The 22,025-nt window shown below is 41.8% G+C and overlaps 1 protein-coding gene across 1 annotated transcript; it reads left to right on the top strand.

Annotated features, from left to right (window-relative positions):
- Window positions 1–36: 36 nt before the first annotated feature.
- Window positions 37–17,942, top strand: Tyw5 (tRNA-yW synthesizing protein 5). The gene is made up of 8 exons (XM_051153840.1): window positions 37–265; window positions 4,569–4,723; window positions 8,658–8,727; window positions 11,955–11,999; window positions 12,555–12,692; window positions 14,709–14,796; window positions 15,428–15,544; window positions 17,650–17,942. Exons 1-8 carry the CDS (start codon window positions 188–190, stop codon window positions 17,904–17,906), a joined length of 948 nt encoding a protein of 315 aa, XP_051009797.1. The 5' UTR covers window positions 37–187; the 3' UTR covers window positions 17,907–17,942.
- The last annotated feature ends 4,083 nt before the right edge of the window (window positions 17,943–22,025 follow it).

The following is a 22,025-nucleotide window of genomic DNA, read 5'->3' as shown; positions in this document are numbered from 1 at the left end:
CGGGCAGAAAGCCCGCGCTTCGGACCGGCCGCCCTCGGGGGCCCGTCACCTCCGCGGGCCTTTTCTTCCTGGGTGGTGTTTACGCGCGGACCTTTTCTTCCTGGGTGGTGTTTACGGAGGGGGGTGGCATCAGGCGTGGACGAACTCATCCAACTTCCCAGGCCTGTGACATCTAACCTGAGCCACCATGGCGGAGCAGCGCCTTCCGGTACCCCGGCTTCGGGGCGTCTCGCGGGAGCAGTTCATGGAGCATCTTTACCCACAGGTGAGGAGGTTTGCGGCGGGAAGCCAGGAGAGACATCCCGGAACCTTCTGGCGACCCGGAGAGTGGGGGGAAGAGACCGCAGACAGCCGCTGCACACTGGGCGGCTCGCTGCCAGAGAAGAGGGCGGAAGGGAATTAAACGCGCTGGAGGAAACGGCCCCGCGTTTCTGGGGAGCAGGATGACCCGAGAAAGCTAGCCTGGCACGAAGCGTTTTGCCAAAGCTCGCTGAGAAGGCGGCCTCGGCGGGAATCTTAACGCGTGTGGCTTTGCTGGTCTCGCGTCCTCCTCTTCTACGAGTTTTCCTAAAATTTAGTTCAAAATCCCTCGCCCCTCTATAGGTCCTGACAGCTCCTGACTGTTTCAAGATACTAGAGTTTTGAGGTTAAATATTTCGGTTTAAAGAGGGATTACAAGAGGGAAACCAATGGGAAACTTCCCGTACGTTTCCTCTCGTACACGTTTTGGATTTAAACCTCGATCATAATTAAGACTTAACAAATCCTTTCTTTTAAAAAGAGAAAGAAAGAAAAAGAAAAAGAAAACTAGCAGGAAGTAGTTAAATTTAAGAAAAGAAAAAAAGTTTCCTTTTAGGACTTTTTAAGAGAGTCCAAGCTTCAGAATAACAGCGGACGGATTCTGGCGAATATTTGAAAGGAAAAGGCCTCCAAGGTTGTGTTACTGGTAGTAGGGTGGGGTTCGTACATCATGTTGCTGGAGCGGCCTGAAGGTCCCTTTGAGAGACCTCTGCTCACAAGCCCTACAGAGGAGAATTTCCAGTCGAGTTTATTAAGAGTTTTTAAGTTCCTGCTTCCATAGAGAGATGCTTTGGCTAATATTGTAGTTGCATCAGGTAAAACTGTAGGTCTTTTTGCAAGCCAACAATCAGGAGGCATGAGTTGGAGGCCAGCCTGATCTACAGAGCAAGTCCCAGGACAGCTAAGGGGACACAGAGAAACCCTGTCTCAAAACAAAAACAAACCGAAAGTATAAAAAGCTGTGTCTTTTACTGCAGGTGGAGCTTTAGTCTTGCTCTTGAGAATCCTAGAGAATAAACTGGTTTGGAGGTTCAAGAAAAGAGAGAAGCCATACCTGGTTATGTACGTTTGGCCTTAGGACATGGTTTGTTGCTATTAGAATATTCTTATTTGCTTTATAAAAAGCAATATTATCTCATGTAGGCAAACTCCCACCAAAATTTGTTAATTGTGCTGGAATTCCTTTCTTTCTTTCTTTCTTTCTTTTTTGGTTTTCAGAGAGAGGGTTTCTCTGTGTAGCCCTGGCTGTCCTCTGTAGGCCAGGCTGGTCTGGAACTTAGAGCTCCACCTGCCTCTACTTCCCCACAGCTGGGATTAAAGGCTTGTGGCACTAACCCCCTACTAGTTGTGCTAAATTCTTAACTCTCAGCTGCTGAGAGACTTCAGACTATAGCATGAGGCTCTCCTCTCCCCTCCCACGCCATTCCCTGTCTTTCTGCCTCCGTTACAGGAAGTCTGTTTGACATAGAACAGATCAACAGGAAAACACAGCAGGTTTTCATCAGTACGAACCAGACAGGGTCACTCCTACACTGAGATCATTGATTCTTGCCCAAGATTGAAACAGCAGCCAACTTATACCACGTGATTTCACTCTTGGTACAGCGCACAAACTGCCTTTGTTTACTTTATAACTGAGGAATTTTTCATTCACTGGCAGCTTCGTCGATAGATGTAATAAATTCTGCTCATTTTCACTCCCAGGCTTCACCCTGATCCCCTCGCTCTCCTGTTGAAGTCCCTCTTGTCTCTTGTCTCACCTACGTTCATGTCTGTGTGCATGACTGTGTTGCTTATTTATTCTTTGCTATATAAAGCTATAAAAAAGAATAGCGTTGGAACTGATAGCAATAATTTTCAAAGTATATGTTTTTAAAGAAACATAAAAAGAAAATATATAGTTTTTTTTTTTTTCCCTCAAAGACAGGGTTTCTCTGTGTAGCCTTGGCTGTCTTGGACTCACTCTATAGACCAGGCTGGCCTCGAACTCACAGAGATCCATCTGCTCTGCTTCAGTTGATAAGGCTTCAGACCTTGAGTCTGAAGGTTCTGGGTTCAATTCCCTGCTATCTCTTTTTTGGCTGGGTGTGGTGGTGCATGCCTTTTTTTTTTTTTTTTTTTTTTTTTTTTAAAGCAAGCCTGCCACAGAGGCCCACTCCTGTAATTCCAGCATAGGGGAGACAGAGGCAAGCAGATCCCTTTGAGGCCAGCCTGATCTACAAATTGAGTCCAGGAAAGCCAAGACTACAAGGGGAAATCCTGTGTTGAAAACAAAAGAAAAACCAGAAAGAACAACCAAATGTGTGTTTGCGGGCACTCTGAATAAAAGAGTTACAGGAATGGTAGTTAAGAAATGAACTGCCTGTCTCTAGAGCATAAGTGAGCATTAGCTGGAAGAATGTGCTGAGAGAGCTGGCTTTTGGAGGAATAGAATTAATATTTCACATTCTAAAATAATTGTTAGAAAAAAAGAAACCAGGGAGGTTTGGGAAGAGGCCGTGGATTTCCGTGAGTTTGTGGCTAACTTTGTCTACATAGTGAGCTCTAGGCTAGCCAGGGCTACCTAGTGAGACTCTGTCTCAAACAAAACAGACACAAAATGTCAACAGAAGTGAGAGAGGATTTAAAAACAAAACAACCCTAAAGTAAAAGAAAAATAAGAAGTGTTATGGGGAGAGGAAAAGTAACCTGAGTTACCCAATGAACTAGCAGTTCTGAAAGTGTTTTCTGGAAATTCTAGAATTTTGCAAATGATTAAATATTGATGGTGGGAAATAAGTTTTTCACTGTTGAATAAAAAAGTTGCAAAAATACAAACAATAAAGGCTAGATTTAACTTTGACATATGTATTATTCATATAATGCATTATATTTATATATGTGTACGTATGGTACATATATGGTAAGAAATAAAGATGTGTAATTGCACATCTAGATTTGTGTGTTTTTATGTTTCTTGCTCTTACCGTTAAGAAGGCAGAAGTTATGATACAGCAGTAAAAGAGCCCTTTAGGGTAGATGGATGTAATAAAAATACATTACACACACACATTAAAATGTCAAGAAAAGTTCCCAGTTAGAAGAAACTAGAGTTTCTTAAAGAAATGATGGATTTTAGGGCTGGGCAGGGAAAATAAAAAAGATAACTATATCATCTTATTTTGCTATAAAGTAAGGAAATGTTTAGTTTTAAAAGTCACAGAAACCAACCCGAAGAGACCTACTTGTCCCATCTGCAATAATTTGAGCATTAAAATTACACCAACAAATCTGGAGGCTGAGAGACTGGGTAAGTGTTGGGGCCGAGGAGCGTGTCCCACCTGATGTGTCCTGGGAGCTTTACAGCATTCCTTCTGTGGAACATTCCTCACTCAAATTGTGCAGCCCAAACTCCAATCATGGAGAAACTAGATCGACCCAAATCCAAGGGCATTCAACAAAATAATTGGCCTCTGTGCTCAGAAATCTTAAGGTCATAGAAGACAATAGAGCTAATGAGCCATCCCAGATGGGCACACATCAGACTCATCATCACCGCATCTGCTGTGGCATCTCAGCCTGAGTTCTGGGTCAGGGAAAGCACACTAAGGGAAATGACTGGGAAGGTGAGCGAGATTCCCGTGTGCTTGGAGGGCTCCATCATAACACGTCAGTGTGGGTACCACTTTGAAAGCTGCTCTGTAGGAGAGGAGGGCTGCAGCATAACATGTCACTGTGGGTACCACTTTGAAAGCTGCTCTGTAGGAGAGGAGCTCTGTTTTCAGATGATATGCTTAAGGTTCAGAGATACGAGGACACGATGTGGACAGTTCATCTGTGGTCTAGAAAAATTAGGTTTAATAATTTATGTCTTTATCCACTAAATTTGTAAGTGAGTAATAACACAAATGGTAGTACATTTGAAAAGTTGGTGAATGAGTAGAGATCATATGGAAATTCTTATGTTCTTATATTTTTAGAAAGCTTAAAGTGATATCAAAATTAAAAGTTACAAAAAACAGTGTAAAATTGAATTATGCTTTTGCTGTAAATAACACAAAAATACTTTAGTATTTGAATTTCCTTTCTTTGTTGATGAGGCCTAACCTTAAGTCTGTCCTAGGGATATGACGTAGGTCATCTGTATGTTTTGGTAACAGCACACACTGTTGGATGCTTGCGTTGGAGCATTCTAGGCTCAGATCCAAGCCACACTCTGATACCAAGGCAGCGTTTATTTGATGCAGTGTTGGGTTTCACAGTTGCTGTGTATTTCACCTTCATTGCAGAGAAAGCCTCTTGTGTTGGAAGGACTCGACTTGGGACCTTGCACGAGCAAATGGACAGTGGATTACCTGAGCCAAGCTGGAGGCACGAAAGAAGTGAAGATTCACGTTGCTGCAGTTGCACAGATGGACTTCATTAGTAAGAACTTTGTGTATAGGTATTTTCTTCTGAGGTTACTCTGGGGGTACAAATTACTTTTTTAAACCTTTAAAAATATTTTTACATCATTATATAAAGACCATACTGCATTTCATCTTTAGTCTAATTTATGTAACCATGGAATAGCTTATTCCTTTTTAATGAGTGCCTTAAAAGACAAGGATTCTGAGTTTATATAATTGTACAGAGATATTTCCACAGACTTATTTTTTAAATATAGGGTGCTCCTTGTATTCTGTGGAGTCATGGAACAGAGAATTTCTATTCTTGGAGCTAGGTTGCCTCTAAAGTTGTGTGCTGTGTTCCCTCAGTCTTTACTGACCCATTTCTGCTGCCATTACGCAGGGTGGGAAGTTTTCTTGAAGGCTGGTGTTTCTTTCTGCCTCGCAGAAAGCACAAGGCCGCCTGTATTTGGTGTGTGCTGTCTTGGTTTGGTAGCATTTACAGCCCAGTTATCTCCTGCTGCAAGGGCCTTGACGCTGATAGCTTCTTTCCTGCTTGCCGTGTGCAGGGCGGTGTCTGACAGCTAAGTCGGCTGCTGAGTGTCTAGGCTCGAGACCTCACAGCTCTCCAGTGCTGTTGATTGCCATGCTACTCGTTAACAATGTCAGATTGAAAGACGGCTTTCACATTCTGAGCCTGTGCAGTTCCCAGCAAAGTATATCTATTGAAAGACCCTGTTGTTCACGGTGGATTTGAGTTTAGAGATGAGCTAAATGGTTTCCGATGTCCGGGCCCTGTTCCTCTCGCCAGTGCTTTCCAAGCTTGGGCAGTCGTGGCCACAGCGCTTCTCAGTTTCCGATTGAGTAGTCACCATTATAGCTCTGGGTTACGTCACAAGCCACAGGCTGAATTTAATTGCCATAAGTTTTTCCAAGGCCAAGAACTTGGCACTTTTTATTCAGTCAAAAAAGTGGAAGAAAGTACTGGAACGATGAGAGCTTTTCAGCCTGTGGTTAATATTACTTATTTTCCAGAGTCTAACACCATAACAAATGTGTATTGAAACTTCATCTTGAATAGTTTTTATGTTTTTCATGTCTTTTAAACTTTTTAAAACTTTCTTTTCAAACACATACATTATGTAATAGTTTCTATTCTAGCTTCTTCAAAGCCTTTCACTGGAGCTACTAAAAACCTGAAAAATTATTTTTGTGCAAGGAACAAAAGTAGACTTTCAGTGTTTTGTTTTAGCAGTAACAAGGCTGTAGGAAGGAAGGACGGGGTTTAATCTAGAGAAACTGAAACATAGTAAGCCCTATAGCTACACATCACGCTGCGATAGAGTCACGTTGGCTTGAGCTGCTTTTCTCAGGTGTCTAGAGACCTGTGAGTTAGCATGCATTAGCATGTATGTTGTCTTGTTTGCTACTCCTGGTCCTCCGTAGGAGGGGCACTGAGTAGGAGCGCCTGCAAGGTGAGAGCGGTCACTGCGTAAGCCTCATTAACTCTGTCTTCGCCCTGTTCTTGTCTCATACACCTGGTGTTGCTCTCGGAAAGCAGCCATTTCAGACACAGAACTGGCTGATGAGCTGAGGTTCTTTGTTTTTAATATTCACTGCTTGTGTGTTGCTAAGGGCACATCGCTGCTATTGTCACTGTTTTAGGTACTGTGCCAACACTAGATTATGTTTCCCGTTTAAACTATAAGATACTCTGAAGTAGATGTGGCTTGTGACGATTTTACAGATGAGAAGGTTTAATAAAAGTAGCTGGTGAACCTCATGAGATGGCTCAGTGGATAGGGTGCCTGTTGCAACCCTGAGAACCTAAGTTTGATGGCCCAGACACACATGGTAGAAGAACCATCTCCTGCAAATTGTCCTGTGACCTCCACACACATGCCGTAGTGTAAACACATCTACCCACAGCCACCCCCTCACACACATATGTACTAATTTTTAATTAAAATTAAATGATTTGTCTAAGATCATGTAGCTTAAAATAATAAAAGCCAGGGTATATATTCAAGATTTGCTTGTCACAGACCCCAGGAGCGTCTGATAGTCTCTGATAGTCTCCCCTACTGTTCTGTGTGCTGGTCCAGAGAAAAGGCACTGTAATAGAAGACGTTTTAGAGCCTTGCTGGCAGAGGAAGCCTAAGGCTGGGGAACTTCCCAACTGCTGTGTAGGGAAAGGCTGTGGACAGGCTGAGGTTCTGCTTCTCTGGATGGACCTGCTCTGTCTCACTCCTGCAGGGTCACTGGTCAGCCCAGCTTCAGGTTAGAAGCATCTCTTTGTTCTCCCTCGTAAGGAGGCTAAGCATGGGCAGTCACGCTAGTTACACGGGTAGCTGAGGCCACATCAGCCTCCTCAGATCGCAGGAGATGATTTGGCAGGGATGATGAGATGCATGTCATGAGACCCTGACACGGATGCGCTGACCAAGAGTGCCAACCAAGTCTGGGAAAGTAGAGCAGACGCTGCAGCAGGAGCTGCCTTGGGCTGAGGAGGTGGGAAGCAGACGCCGTTCCTTCCGCTGTGCCCACTCTATACCATTCCCAGCAATAGCTCCAGCTCAGATTGGCACTCACACTCACAGGACCCACACTACATAGTGGGACAGAAAATTGACTTAGGTTTTCAAAAGAATACGAGGCTGGAAACAACATATTAACAGAATGTTATCGGTGAATTGTATAAATCCAAGAGTTATTTTTGACCAACCAGTGACAGCTTAGCCATGACAGAACAAGACTATGATACTGAAACTTACCCCAGCTTAGGTTAGTGTCCCCAGAGCCTTTAAGGGCCTATTCACACACTGTAACCAGGAAAACTACGTTCTGGGAAACAGTGTTGTCTGATATCATAGCGGGCACAGAGCCTTTTCTATGTTTCTTGGAAAACAACAATACTGGGAAAAAGTAAGCTAGCTCCAGGTCATGATCTCATAGAGGAGAGTCTATAACTCTCCTCCGAATCTTTCCCTTGCACATGCGTGTCATGAGACTGGCAGACTTCCGGTGGGGATTGGAGGACAAACTTCAGGATTGATAAGGTAGTCTTTTCAGGACTGGGAAATGCTTTGATTTTTAAAATAGGGTTAGGACCAGGGTCTGGTGAAAGCTGCTGAGTCCATCTGGGAAGCGCTTTTGGTTTTGGAAGATGCTAGGGTGACTGGAGCAAAGATAACCCTCTGACAAAGAGTATGGTGTGATGGAAACAAATGTCCTTTCTAAGATGGCTAACCATTTTCTCTAGAAGCCGTAACATGGCAGGTGGAGCAGGAGGGTGAGAGCAGCACTGTGCCCAGGTGGTACCAAGAAGCGGGGGAGGCCAGGCAGCTTCACTAGTGACCTTCCTCCTAGTGTGACAGTAGCCATTTGTCCCATTCACAAGACTTGTCTGGCCACGGCACAGGGTGACAGGTGGCAGTCAGGGCCTCAAAGATTGTGTACTTGTTAAACTTTATTTTGATTGTATGAGTTGCCTGCGTGTATCTGAGTGCTCTGCATGTATGTCTGGTGCCGTGGAGGCCAGAAGCGGCCATCGGATGCTCCAGCTCTGGATGGTTGTGAGCCACACACTTGGGAGCTGGGAACTGGACTCAGGTTGCTCTCAAGAGTAGCCAGTGCTCTTCAACACTAAGCCCTCTCTCCAGCCCCCGTTTGTGTATTTTCAAAGTGCCCTGATACCATGGAACCATCTCTCTCAGTAACTTGAACAGTAGGAAGTGACCTTTGACAACCTTTAAATATAAAAGATTTTACATTTTAAAATCTTTTAGTCTAAAACTTCAGATAAAGGTCAAATTTATATAATGCTAAATGACTTTTGAATATTCAGAATTGCATCCATGTGGATTATACTAACAACTGGATATTTCAAAGCATGTGACACTCAACTGTGCTAAGGCTGTGTGCATGGTGATGACATTACTAGTTCGTATGTTATTTTTATATCTAAGGATTCTGTTATGTTTATTTCAGAACCTTACCTTTTAACAAGTTGGTCCAGAGAGCAGCTGAAGAAACACATAAAGAATTCTTCATATCAGAGGTAATTTCTCTTAGAAATAATTAATAGCCATAAGAAATGGATTTTTGCATATGTGTGGAGGCCGGAGGTTTACATGGAGTGTCTTTATCAGTCACTCTCTACCTTATTTTGTATGAGGAAAGGTCTCTTGAAACCTGGAAGGCTAGCTAATCAGTAGGCTCCAGGGAGTCAGTCTTTGTCCCCGGCACATACTGCACATGCAGCTGTTTCTACATGGTGCTGGTATTGAACTCAGATCCTCATGTTCACCCAGCAGGCACTTTCTCCATTGAGCCATCTCTCCAGGCTTCCCTGAGTGGACTTCCTTGTAAAGGAGCACTGGGTTGTTTTATACAGAAGATCAAAAATGATGACATATGTACAAGAGCTCTAATCTCTGGTAGCCATTATTATTATTTATATGGTTTTTGTTTTGTTTTTCAAGACAGGGTTTCTCTGGTTGGCCTGGCTGTCCTGGATTTGCTTTGTAAACCAGGCTGGCCTCGAACTCAGAGGATCGCCTGCCTCTCTCCCGAGTGCTGGGATTAAAGGCGTGCGCCACCACCGCCCAGCATGATAGCCATTCTTAAACTTTGGTTGGATATTCTACAGGCTGTATCTCTGCTATTTTTTAGCTCTCAAACCTTGACCAAATTATTTTTTATTTAAATAACTTATTTCTATGTGAAGATTAAAAACTACTTATTACATAAGGTCTCTGTAAGGACTAACTGAATAAAATAATCCGTACTTAGCAGTGTCAGCAGTGTGCCTGCCACAGAAACTACTCATCACCTATTTATCATTAATCCTGCTTCCTCTTAAAATAGCCTGCTGTCATACACCAGACTCAGATGTTAGTAGAAAACTATTTTCATATCTTCCGTTAAAATTTCCATATTTTGGTCTGGAGAGATGGCTCAGAGGTTAAGAGCACTGACTACTCTTCCAGAGGTTATGAGTTCAATTCCCAGCAACCACATGGTGGCTCACAACCATCTATAATGTGATCTAGAGCAATGTATACATAATAATAAATAGATAAATCTTTTTTTTTAATTCTATATTTTATTGTTACACTATTTCTTTTTTCTCTTCCTTATTTGGGGGGGGGGGGATGGTTTTTTTTGGTTTTTGTGTAGCCCTAGCTGTCCTTGACTCACTTTGTAGACCAGGCTGGCCTTGGACTCAGAGTGATCAGCCTGCCTCTGCCTCCCTGAGTGTGAGCCACCACACTAGGCTACCAGTACTGTTTCTTTTATCTGTGTAACACTTGTTCAAGATTAAAGCAGGATTCTTACATTATAGCGTAGCTCTGAGTAATTTCCATATTTAGACCTTTTGGTCAGGCTTACCTGTAGAGTTCTAAGCTGTGTTGGAGTTGGAGTGATGCCTCAGTTGGTAAAGCTGCACAGCAAGCCTGAGGATGCAGGTTGGTCCCCAGCACAGGTGTGAGGATGCTGGTGTCCTGGCACACACTTGTAATTGTAGTGCTAGGAGGCAGGGACAAGAGGATCCTGGGCCTCACTGGCCACCAGCATAGCCAGATTGCTGAGCTGTCTCAGAAAATGACGTGTTGACTTCCATCCTGACCATGATCAGAATGTCTCTTAAAACCAGTCTTCATTAGTTACTCCTAAATACAGTAGCTGTTCTTTGGTTGTCTGTCTTCATTGCTTTTAGAGATTTTTTTTTCCCCTATCAAAAGTCTGTGAATGGCACAGATTTAAATAGCCATGAAACATGCCGTAAAAGAAAACAGAGACAAAGTAAAGGGATAAGTCTAAAAGTTACGGAACAGATCAACATGGATTCCCAGTGAAGTCAGATGGAAAATTGACACTGAGATGGAGTAAGTACTGCCTGTGGCAGGGAAGAAGAGGAAGCAGGAGAGGAGTTGGGGTGTGTGGTGGGGAGCCATCAGACAACTACACAGCTGGCAGCCGACCAGTTCTCTGTGAAACCCTGTGCAAAGGCTGTTCATCAGAGGGGCCTCCATAGCTGGCAATGTCTAGACTTCTTTGGTTGTTGCTCAAATGCTGAGGTAAACCTGAAGAAGTTAACAGCTAGCAGCCCAAGGCAAATGCAACAAGCACGGACCCTTCCTTGATGGAGAACTGAGCGACGCCCCTTCACTAAATGACAGTTCAAATTGTGAAGAACATACTCTGAAGCCTATTTAAAGAATAGTTTCAATGTGGCACTAAAAATATTTAAACAGCTAAGTTATAAATCGATGGTTGTAGATTTATAGTTTAAGGCTGAATGAGATACACTTTGAAGTTTATAAAACTGAACTGCTTTTTGGAAGGCAGCGTTCTTAGGTTGGACTCTGCCTCTGCTTGGTCTCGGGTTTCTGCTCTCCAAGAAAGTGCACAGCACAGGGTTGGTGTTGGTGTTTTCCGCTCTCCTAGCAACTGCACAGCACAGGGTTGGTGTTGGTGTTTGTGGTGCTGGGAACAGAATCCAGGCTGTTGTAGATGCTGGGCCAGTGTCGGAACAGACTCAGAGCCCAGCCCTACAGTGACTGTTAAGAGTCAGGTCTTATTTAACTACTCAGGTAGTCAGAGCTGTAAATGATAACTTGAAACCACTTGTGTAATTTTTTTATAAAATGATGCATGTCTGAGTCGTGCGTGATCTGACTCCTCAGAGGGACCTGGTGTGAGAATGCAGGTTGTTGGATAGGCACAGTTTGGCACAAAGTAGTTTCCTGTTTTGGGAGTTTTTGTTTTTGTTTTTTCTGAGACGGTTTCTCTGTGTAGCCTTGGCTGTACTGGACTCATTTTATAGACCAGGCTGGCCTCAAACTCACAGCAGTCCACCTGCCTCTGCCTCCTGAGTGCTAGGTTTAAAGGGGTGTGCCACTGCACCCGGCTCAGTCTCCTGTTTTTTTAATGTGATAAAGGATAAGGTTATTTATCTCATTTTACAGTTGCATTAAGATGTTTGCTGTTAAACTCACATTTTATTGATCAAATGTTCAAACAGTGTAAGTGACGCATAAGTTAATCAGGGTTTTAGGCGCTTGTGCTGCCTTAGGACTTCTTTATTTACTGTCTGGTGGATCCAGCCATGAGCAACTCTAAAGACATTTCTTTATGTGGCCACCAGGGAGCATCAGCAGAAAGGGTAAGATAACTGAACTTTTTACATGACTTAACTAGGTCATTTTTTAAGATTTGCTCCTTTCTTGTTTCTTTTTGTTTTTAATAACCGCTGGCGTACTTTTCTTTGGGGTGTTTAAGGATGAGAAGTACTACTTACGGTCACTTGGAGAAGACCCGAGGAAGGTAAGGACTGTGGATTTAAAGCAGCTACTTAAAATGTCAGCAAGCATTTTCACACAGCACTGTAAAGTAGGCCTACATCACTGTTAGGCATGCAACCCCTTTCATTGTCTTCTGTTTCTTCCGATGATTTGTTCCGCAGAATGAGAAATCTTTAGTTATTCAGAGCTACAGAATCTTAGAGTCATCTAAATAATACACAGTAAGAGTCCCTATTGCTAACTATGTACAAACGGTACTTCAGCTAAACTGATGATGTATTAGATGAGACTTTATGTGTATTTAAAGCCAAACTATTAAGGCTAGATAGATACAAATGGTATGACTTGCTGAGAGTAGGCAGATTCTGTTAGTGCGTATATTAGAGTTGACCGCAGTTCCTCCTTCACTGGAAAGGTTAAGTGTGCCAGTGGGCTTTTCACACCACGGCCTTCACAGCGCCTAACAGACTTGCCTCTTTCCTCTTTGCTATTTTATGTGTTGGTGCCTAACAGTGGTCGTTCTGCCAGTGTTGTGCTTATTAGTTTTTCATTTGAGTATTTTTGTCTGTCGATTCAGGATGTTGCAGATATCCGACAGCAGTTTCCATCATTAGGAGACGATATTAAGTTTCCTGTGTTCTTCACAGAGGAGCAGTTCTTTTCCAGTGTCTTTCGAATTAGTTCACCTGGATTGCAGCTCTGGACTCACTATGACGTACGTTACAAGAGAAGAAATGTGAAGGCTCAGAGATCTACTGCGCCTCCAGGCCTGACGTTGATAGCTTACGCTTACAGGCTAGTGTAGACATTGTGCCACGCCATTGGCTGAGACGTGGAGCTGTGAGCATAAGGGCAGGGACAGTAGTAATGCGGAGTCAGCCTGGAGTAAAGCCTAGTTTCTTACATGATTCTCTGTGCTCTGGTTTTTAATTCTTCATCACAAACACGACAAATTATAGGTGCGGAGGGAGTGGGGACTGCCTCTAACATAAACCATGGTGCCCACGATTTGATCACTGCCCCTTGGTGTGATGACCTTGCGGGCACACAGAGGAAGGGACTGCAGGCCACCCTGGTGACACCTGATAGGCTGAGGTCAGGTGGGGAAGGAACCGCCTCACCCTCCATCCCCCACCCCACAGAAGTCTAAGGGGGGTGAATAGGGCAGAAGAGGGAGGGGATAACAATTGGGATGAAATGTAAATAAATTATAATAAATGAAAAAAATATAGATAAAAGGGAGTTGTGGTTCACTGGCTGTCATTATTTAGGGGAAAGTAGAGCTATGGGGAAGGATTTGCAAGAATAAGAATTTGTGGTATCTGAAGGTGTTAGGAGATACATCTATATCTACATGTATAGCTAATCTATATCTCCCTTAAGAATGTCAGATGTTCCCTGATTTGTGCACACACACGGTGTGTAGACTTTGATCTCACTGGTTTTATTTGCTGAAATATATATATGTAGATATAGTAAGCATATTTTAAATGCTGTTGTATGTAGTTTGGTGTTGGCAGCTGGAGAAGCAAAAAGTTAATGCAAACCTAGTATATTCCCAGGTCCTTTTGGTGTTTTGAAATAGGAGTCTCATTTTGAATCCCTGATTGGACTTGACCTTAGATCTTTCTTTCTCTGCCTCCAACTGGCAGGAGTTGAGGATTGTGGCAGCACGCCGCACTGCTATTCCATGTATGTGGACATTCTAATTCGTCCTAAAATTCCCAGGGGATTTCACCACAGCAACTCTATAAATAGATGAGACAGACATGACAGCATATTTTCAAAGTTGTATTTGAATGGTGAGGAAATGATGTGCCTCATACATTTTTAACTTACAGATTATGCTTTAAGTAGTTCCTTTGACCTTGTATTACAAGAGAATATATAATGTTTTTCTTGAAAATAAGTGAGAGGAGCAGTAGTTATAGTTACAGAGTAAGGTTTGCTAAGTAAAGGGTTAGTGCTGAAAGAAGACTGCGTCAGTAGCGATGCTATGTGAATGGCCAGCCATGCGTGTCCCGCTCAGGGTATGTCTTAGTTCTTTACCTGAATCATGTGCCACTGCCTGTTAGCATTTTTCACATTCTGTAGCAAGAGAAGCTTTGTATACACAGGGAAAGTTAACAGTGCATCCCTGAAAAGCATGCTACGGGAACGTGTCTGATTGTAGTCCTTTGCAAATAGACCTTGTTGTGGGTGGCATGTGTGCAGTTTTCAACAGTAGCTATGTTGGTGCTTCCTGCTCAGGCCAGGGCAGCCCTCGACAACTTAGTAAGATAATATTAAGCAAGGGCAACCTTGGGTGAGCTTTCATTGTATTCTCACTTCCTGACTTTGTAACTTGCTGGTCCTCCCCATGTTAAGAAGCACGGGAAGAGTGCCTTCAGTAAAGACAGCTGTATATGCAATACACACTTGCAATGTTAGGGCTGAACTATGATTGTAAGAGTTCTGTGTAAGTCAGATCTCACAAAAGGAACAGGGTTTAGGTAACGGACACATAGTGACACATACCTGTGATCCCACCTGAGCTGGGGCAGGAGCATCAGAAGGCCAGTGTGGGCAGCACAGTGAGACCCTGTGAACAGTCCCTGAGAGAGAGAGAGACAGACAGACAGACAGGCAGGCAGGCAGGCAGGCAGGCAGACAGACAGACAGAGAGTGGTGATGAAGAGGGTTTGAATGGAGTTTTAGATACTGCTTGCTCATACTTCTTACCGTTCTTTAGGTAATGGATAACTTTTTAATACAAGTGACAGGAAAGAAGCGGATCACACTGTTCAATCCTCGAGACTCAGAATATTTATACTTATCAGGTATGATTTAATTTTATGTTTCTAGAGTTTATTTGGCATTTTTAAATGATATGGGAAGGCCGCATTGTAGGATACTTCTTCCTAAGTATGCACTGTCCTTCCCACTGTGCGTGTGAGTGATGATCGGCTGTATAAAAAGTGACTTTTCAAGGCTGGGCGCAGAGGCACACCCCTTTAATGCCAGTCCCGGGGAGGCAGAGGCAGGTTCTTGAGTTCAAGGCCAGCCTAGGCTACAGAGTAAGTTCCAGGACAGCTAGAGCTACACAGAGAAACCCTGTGCCAAAAACAAAATACCAAACCCAGAGAGGATCAGAAGTTTAAGGCAGTCTGTCCTCAGCTGCAGAGTTTACCGTCAGCCTGGACTATGTGAGAAGCTGTCTCCAAAAACCAAAAAGCCAAAACAACAGCAAAAACAAAACTTTTAAGATTATCTTACTGCATTTCAAGGATGATAGGTGTCAGTTGCCATGTTTAAAGAATGGTCATTGACAATTATGTTAGGTTTCAGAAGAATAGTTCTCACAGTGTGAACACAGTAACTGAAAAGAATTAAGTTCCAAGCTTACGTTTGTGATTACTCTGTAGAATGCTACCTTGGTTCAGTCTGTGTGGTCTCTCTTGGACTTCTCAGGTTCTAAATCGGAAGTGCTGAATATCGACAGCCCAGACCTGGCTAAGTACCCGCTCTTCCCCAAGGCGAGGCGGTATGAGTGCTCCCTCGAGGCTGGCGATGTCCTGTTTATTCCCGGTAAGGTATTTTTTCTGTGTGCATCTGTGTCTAGCTATGCAGGAACACTGTGTCACAGCTGCCTGTAGTTTTCAGGACAGTGAGCTGTTGTGCAAGCTTATCCCTCCTAACAGTGGGCTGTACCCTTTAGTCTAGGGATGTACGCGGCCGCTCCAGCTGTGCTATGGACACCACTGTATTCTCAGAGTGTATTTCTGTCATGAAGCAATCCATAACTTGTTAAGACAGTATTCTGAGTTATTTTACTAGATAACATGAACTAATTATCCGCATATCTGGGAAAAGATTATACCTGGTTGTTTTTTAAAATTATTTTATTTCTAAAATATGTAGGCAGTTTAGAAACAGCAAATTTTGTCTGCCATTTCTAAAGAAGGTTATATGTTTTTATTGAATATCAAGATGTTATACCAACATATGAAAATTTTTTTGTACATGGTTTCTGTGTCCAGTATTAAATAAGCATTAGTTTGGATGCTCATGACATTTCCATGCTGTGAGTAACTACGGTGCTATGATTAATATCTATTAATACTTAGGTGAATACTTGAAGATTATAAAGAACAAAAGTACGGGGCTTATTGACCAGTTTTATGTGTGTGATTCTATTTGCTGTAGTTCATAAACTATTGATAGCTTTATTGAGTGCTAGAATTAGCTTCTGAAACATATATAAAAGATAAAAATCAGGTGACATACTTGAAGTTAGATTGTAAATTCCTTGAGCAAAAGAAACCATGCTCTTGTTAATTTTTATATTCCCTAGAAAGCAACACCCTTCATACAGCTGATAGAAAATTATGCATTATTGATTTATTACTGTACTTTTTTTCAGCAACTACTCCTTCATCTTAAATCAGCGGCTATTCCTTTATCTTTAATCAATTGCCATTTTGTAAATTTTTGGTGCTTTTTTTTTTTCTGAGACGGGGTTTCTTTGTGTAATAGCCCTGGCTGTCCTGGACTTGATTTGTAGAACAGGCTGGCCTTGAACTCACAGAGATTGTCCTTCCTCTGCCTCCTGAGTGCTGGGATCAAAGGTGTGCACCCAGCCTTGTAAATTAAATTTTTGGCTTTCATGTCTTTAGACCATGATTAGAGCTATGTAGTTGTCTCTTACAGTTTATCTGGAAATTATTTACATATTTTTTAATACAAAAGCAAGAGTGTCATCTTTAAATTTAATTATAAGAATGATTGGCTTGTCTTGTTATATTAATAAGTGAAAAAAGATTCTGAAAGACCTTATAAAGCAAAACTGTTGAAGACTACTTTATACATAAGTGCTGTTTTTCCATGAGCACTTTCAGTATGTGTGTGCCTCTAAGATTTAAACCCTCCTTTCACAAGACTAACCAGTTTTTGGCGTGATTAGCATTCCATCTGTTCCATTGAGGTGTTCTTTAATATTCTTCCAGCACTTACATTTTTAAAATGTTAGTTGAAAACGATAAACTTTTTAGTGAAAATGAAAAAATAGCTAAATAATGTTATCACATTTCTGCTTTCCCACCACTACCACCAAACGGTTTGCTGTAGCTTTTCATAATTACGGTAAAAGGGCTGGAAAAAAAAAAAAGAGGATGGATCTAAGCTTTAGAAATATAAAGACTGAAGCTATAATGCATGCTAGCGTAGGTTAGGGAGCCGGCTTGCCACTGGAACAGGAAGTGATTGAGAACAAGTGCCGTACTGAATCACAAAGGACCAGGCATAGTCTTCAGATAATTAAGCTGTTATGTGTGCAAAACATTCCATGTTCTGTTGTGGTTGTGTGAGTCAGGAAGTGTAAATGTGTAACACAAAAGACTGCTCTGAATCAGAGAATCACAAAGCAAATACAACTTGATTATGTCTTTCAAGCTAGATGGGAAAGTGACAATTCCTAAGGGGTTTAGAACAAGGGCTGTGCTCCTGACACTGAGCTAGCTGCCGTTCAGAAGTGAGTGACTGGAAAACAGGGAGTATGCAGGCGGCAGGAGCTTGCTACGAAGACTGATTCTTACACTGGTTTTATGCAACCCGTGATACTTCACTGACATTTGTTGTTGTTGTTTAACTGTAGGGTTTATTTTTAACTTTTTGTTTTTTTTAACTTTCTACAGCTTTATGGTTCCATAATGTAATTTCTGAAGAGTTTGGAGTGGGAGTGAACATCTTTTGGAAGCACCTTCCATCGGAATGCTATGACAAAACAGATACCTATGGCAACAAAGACCCTGTAGCAGCCTCCAGAGCTGTGCAGATCTTAGACAGAGCCTTGAAAACACTGGCTGAGTTACCAGAGGAATACAGGGATTTCTATGCACGCCAAATGGTCTTACGTATTCAAGACAAAGCCTACAGCAAGAACTCGGAGTAAAAAATGAACTAAACATAGTAAAATTTAAAAATAAATCAGCTCAAGTATTTGAAAACTATATTTAAAGATGCTTTTTAAAAATAGGAAAGATGTCTCAGATTTGTGATATAAAAGGAGATGCTTATCTTTTTTTCTACATGGTAGATTGAGAATGCTTAGTGGGCCCATTCTTTAGCTCTAAGAAGTAAATAACTAATATTCCAGCATAATAGAAAATACCTTGAATCACACTACCTAAAGTCTACTAATGGAACGACCTCTGGTCTTTCCAGCGACTCAGTAGTGCCACCAAAAGCTCGCTCACCCCACCCCCACCCCACTCTCTTTCAACCACAGGATTGGCATCATCATAGGTTGCTACCCTCGTGGTCATGGGATGGTTGCCAGTAGCAGCTGGAGCCTTGTGTGTCTTCATTTGTATGCAGTGGAAGGAGTCTGGCTGCAGGCCACAGGCACTGTCTTACATAAAGCCACTTTCCAGAGTTCCCTTAGCCAAAACTCTGAGATGGCTTAGGCCCTGTCCATCAGTTGTCATCACATGCTAGAAAATTACACACAAGAGTGGGATGTTCTTCCTTGAGGCACAGGACGTGTATGAGAGAGCAGAATGGTTTAGATATTAAAGCTTACAGGGTACTTTGAGGTGTCAGGACTAAGAATAAGTAGAGTATCATGGATCTATCCAAAGCAAATGTCTCATCTGATCTGGACCTTTTCCTGCTATCAAATGTTGTCTGCCTCTTTTTAGTTAATACTTACATACTTATTTCCCATCAAATAAGTCTCTAATATTTCTTCTAGTTTTTCAAAGAAATACTTTTTTTTTAAGATGAGAAATCCCACTAATGTAATCTTTGATGACAGTAAGGCATGTGTGTATGTGTATGCTCTGTACCTAATCACACTTAGTAACACTGGAAAACAACTATCTTTACTGAGCATGTGTTCACCCATTTAATCTTTTTTTTTTTTTTCTTTTTAAGATTTATTATGTATACAGTGCTCTGCCTGCATATACACCTACAGGCCAGAAGAGGGCATCAGATCACATTAGAGATGGTTGTGAGCCACCATGTGGTTGCTGGGAACTAAACTCTGGACCTCTGGGAGAGCTGACAGTGCTCTTAACCGCTGAGCCATCTCTCCAGCCCCATTTAATACATCTTAATTAAGAGGAAATATTTACTCTTAAGGATAGTAACTCATTCATTCATGTCCTGTTTAGAATTGGATTAATCTAATTTCAGGCATTGAAAGGAAATTATAGATAAGAAAAAGTATTTAAGAATTATGACTTTTCCTAGGCATCTTTGGACTGAAATTATTGAGATGAACAAAGGTCAAATGTTTATTGGAAAGATTTTTAAATACGCTAGCCAGGTCTAAATATCGGATGTTTAAAAATCTTTACTTCTTAGCCTGAACAAAGCACTTAATTTTTCTCTTAGAAAGGGAAATGTTGGATGTTCTTATTTCTAATCCGGAGTCACATAGAGGCCTGGGAACACAGTGGTTGGTAGAGCACTTACTTAGCATGGGTAACTGGATTCAGACCCCAGGAGCAAAAGAGAAGGTTCCATGGAACAGTTAGAATTCCAGCTAAGTTGACCTACACAGTCCTCACCTTCAGTAGCACAGAAGGAAACTGGAGGGTCTGTTTCTTTCCTTCATCTTGAAAATGTAACCAATACAACACACTACAGGAGCCAGCCACCGACAAGTACCTAGTGCCTGGTGCTGTTTACTTTGTATTTTCTCTCTAAGACTCCTTAACGCTTGCAGTGTATCTGCCGCACTGCAGGGAATCCTTTAAAATGTTTTAAGACAGTCTTCCTGGTCATACTTTGAAATAAAAATATTTTAACCTTAGTTTAACACCAAATGAATAAAGTATACATTAACTGTAACTCATTGGATTTGAGATATCTTATTGCTGAGAAACAGATCTGAGGAATTACCTAATCACCTTGGGTTGCATAGATGGTTCTGGTTTGCCAAGCTGTGACAGAAACCGAGATTACAGTGGTGGTGACCATATTAATCAGAGCCCATTCTTTCAGCTAATTGAGGGCTTAACAAATTAGTTTTCTCCCAGCAAAATGTACTGCTTGCTTACTCTACACAGACATGGATGAAAAGTAAAAGTAGTAATGGGAGACGATGGCAGAATAGGATATAAAATAGGCAACCGAGGCAGTTATGAGCATTGGCATACAACTTGTCCACTGTAATTACATAAAAACTAAAACTGCGGCTGTTTGTACAGTATGTTCTGTGTAAATCTTTATGTAGAATGAGCTCTCCTAGGTACACAACCAACCCAGCCACAGCAACTGCCTCTGTAGCTTCATGTATTTTGTGCTCAAACACTATTAGCTTTCATGATATGATGCTAACAATACTTGGCGTTTCTTTACAGGATTTATTCCATAATTTCAGAATGTATGAAATACCAAGAGACAGTAAGCAAAGCTAAATTTCTTTTGTAGCAGCCATATGAACACTCGCATATGTTCTAATAGCAAGGTCTATCTCATGCCTATAAAAAGTTAAATGTGTGGAGTAGGGGAGGTGAAGGGCAGGCTGTGATAAGATCTGGGACTGTGCTAACAACACTCCTTTCTCCAGTGCTGGGAAACAGATGGGGCAGGAGGAACCACAGGGCAGCATGCTGGTGTTAACCTTTCTTCAATGGTACAAGTCATCACCAGGTGTCTTAAAACATGCCTGGGGACACTAAATGACTCCTGAGTACCTGTTTCATCACTGACTCAACAGCTGGCCCACTCCTCAGTTAACGCCTGAGGCACATGAAACCACTTAGCCCCTAATTTGTTTTCTCTGAAGGCTTCGAATGAGACGCAATACTGTTTGAGACATACCATCCTAAGCTCTAGGCTGTTCCAGCTTTCCCACTGACACACTGGCACTCAGTGTCAGATCTTTGTGGCTTAGATTCTTCTTATACTAGGTGGGTGTTTGGCTGCTGCATAAATGAAATGAGACAACCACACCATGTTCCCACGATCTTTATGGGGATGAAGGAGCACAAGACAGCCACGATGGTCAGCAAAGAAAAGGGAGAGCTTTTTAAGGATTTTCTCTAGGAACCCAGTAGGTATACTGAATAATTAACAAGAGGCGTACTCAATGAAAAGGAAAGTTGTTCACTGAAAAAGGCAGGAAAGTAAAAACAGACACCCCAAATGGCAAGGTGAAGAGTTTTCCTTTCAAATGATCTGAGTGAAGATAAACACATCCAAATACTATTTCTGTGGATTATTATTTTTAATATAATTATACATTCATGCTGTAGTGGTAGCAACATTCACATTTGTAGGACCATTTCTCTCAGTGACTCTTTACAAAGGCACAATCAAGTAGGACGTATGTTTACAATAACAAATTTAATATAGACAGTTGAAGCAGATGTGGAATTGGACCAACATGAAGTATTAAATCCCTGTGTGTGGGTTAACTCAATCACTTCCACTTCAAAGTATTTGTACTCTTCAGCCCTATCTCCAGAGGTGATGGCAGTTCTAGTGTCCACCGGAGCAACACCCACTTTAACATGTCACACTGAACGGCCATTTGCATGGAGAGGTGAAGGAACTAACTCGGATTTTAAAAATGAATTCTTATACAAAACCCAAAAAAACTTCTCTTTCCACTTCGGCTAATCCTGTGAAAACTGAAGCCTTTTTCCTGTGTGGCCACTCAGTAATTCAGCTATTTTACATTAAATGGTACATTTGAGGATTAATCAAATTGAAGACAGCCATCCAATCACGGTGCTTAAAGTTAAGGAAATAGAATAAGTTAGAAACCAGGTGAATTGTTTCTACAATGGGAAGTATTGGTCTCAAAGGAACAGGTTTTCGCCGAAAGCAGAACAATATAAAACTAGTTTACTTATTTAAAAATGCACACACTCTTCTTTAGTTGATGGACTCATGTTCATTTTTAAACGTCTGGTATGAAGGAGTCCTTTATGAGTGAGCATCTGGAATATATAGGTTGACTGAAATGTAATTTTCAGAGAAACCAAAAACTTAACACTCACCTTGTTGTTTAGTAATAGATTCTCTGGGCCCTTAAGATACTTTAGTATTGATT

This window comes from Acomys russatus, chromosome 12 (assembly GCF_903995435.1).
Source record: "Acomys russatus chromosome 12, mAcoRus1.1, whole genome shotgun sequence".
Lineage (NCBI taxonomy): Eukaryota > Metazoa > Chordata > Mammalia > Rodentia > Muridae > Acomys > Acomys russatus.
Note: the sequence above shows the minus strand (reverse complement) of the source record. Positions and strands in the feature narration are given on the sequence as shown.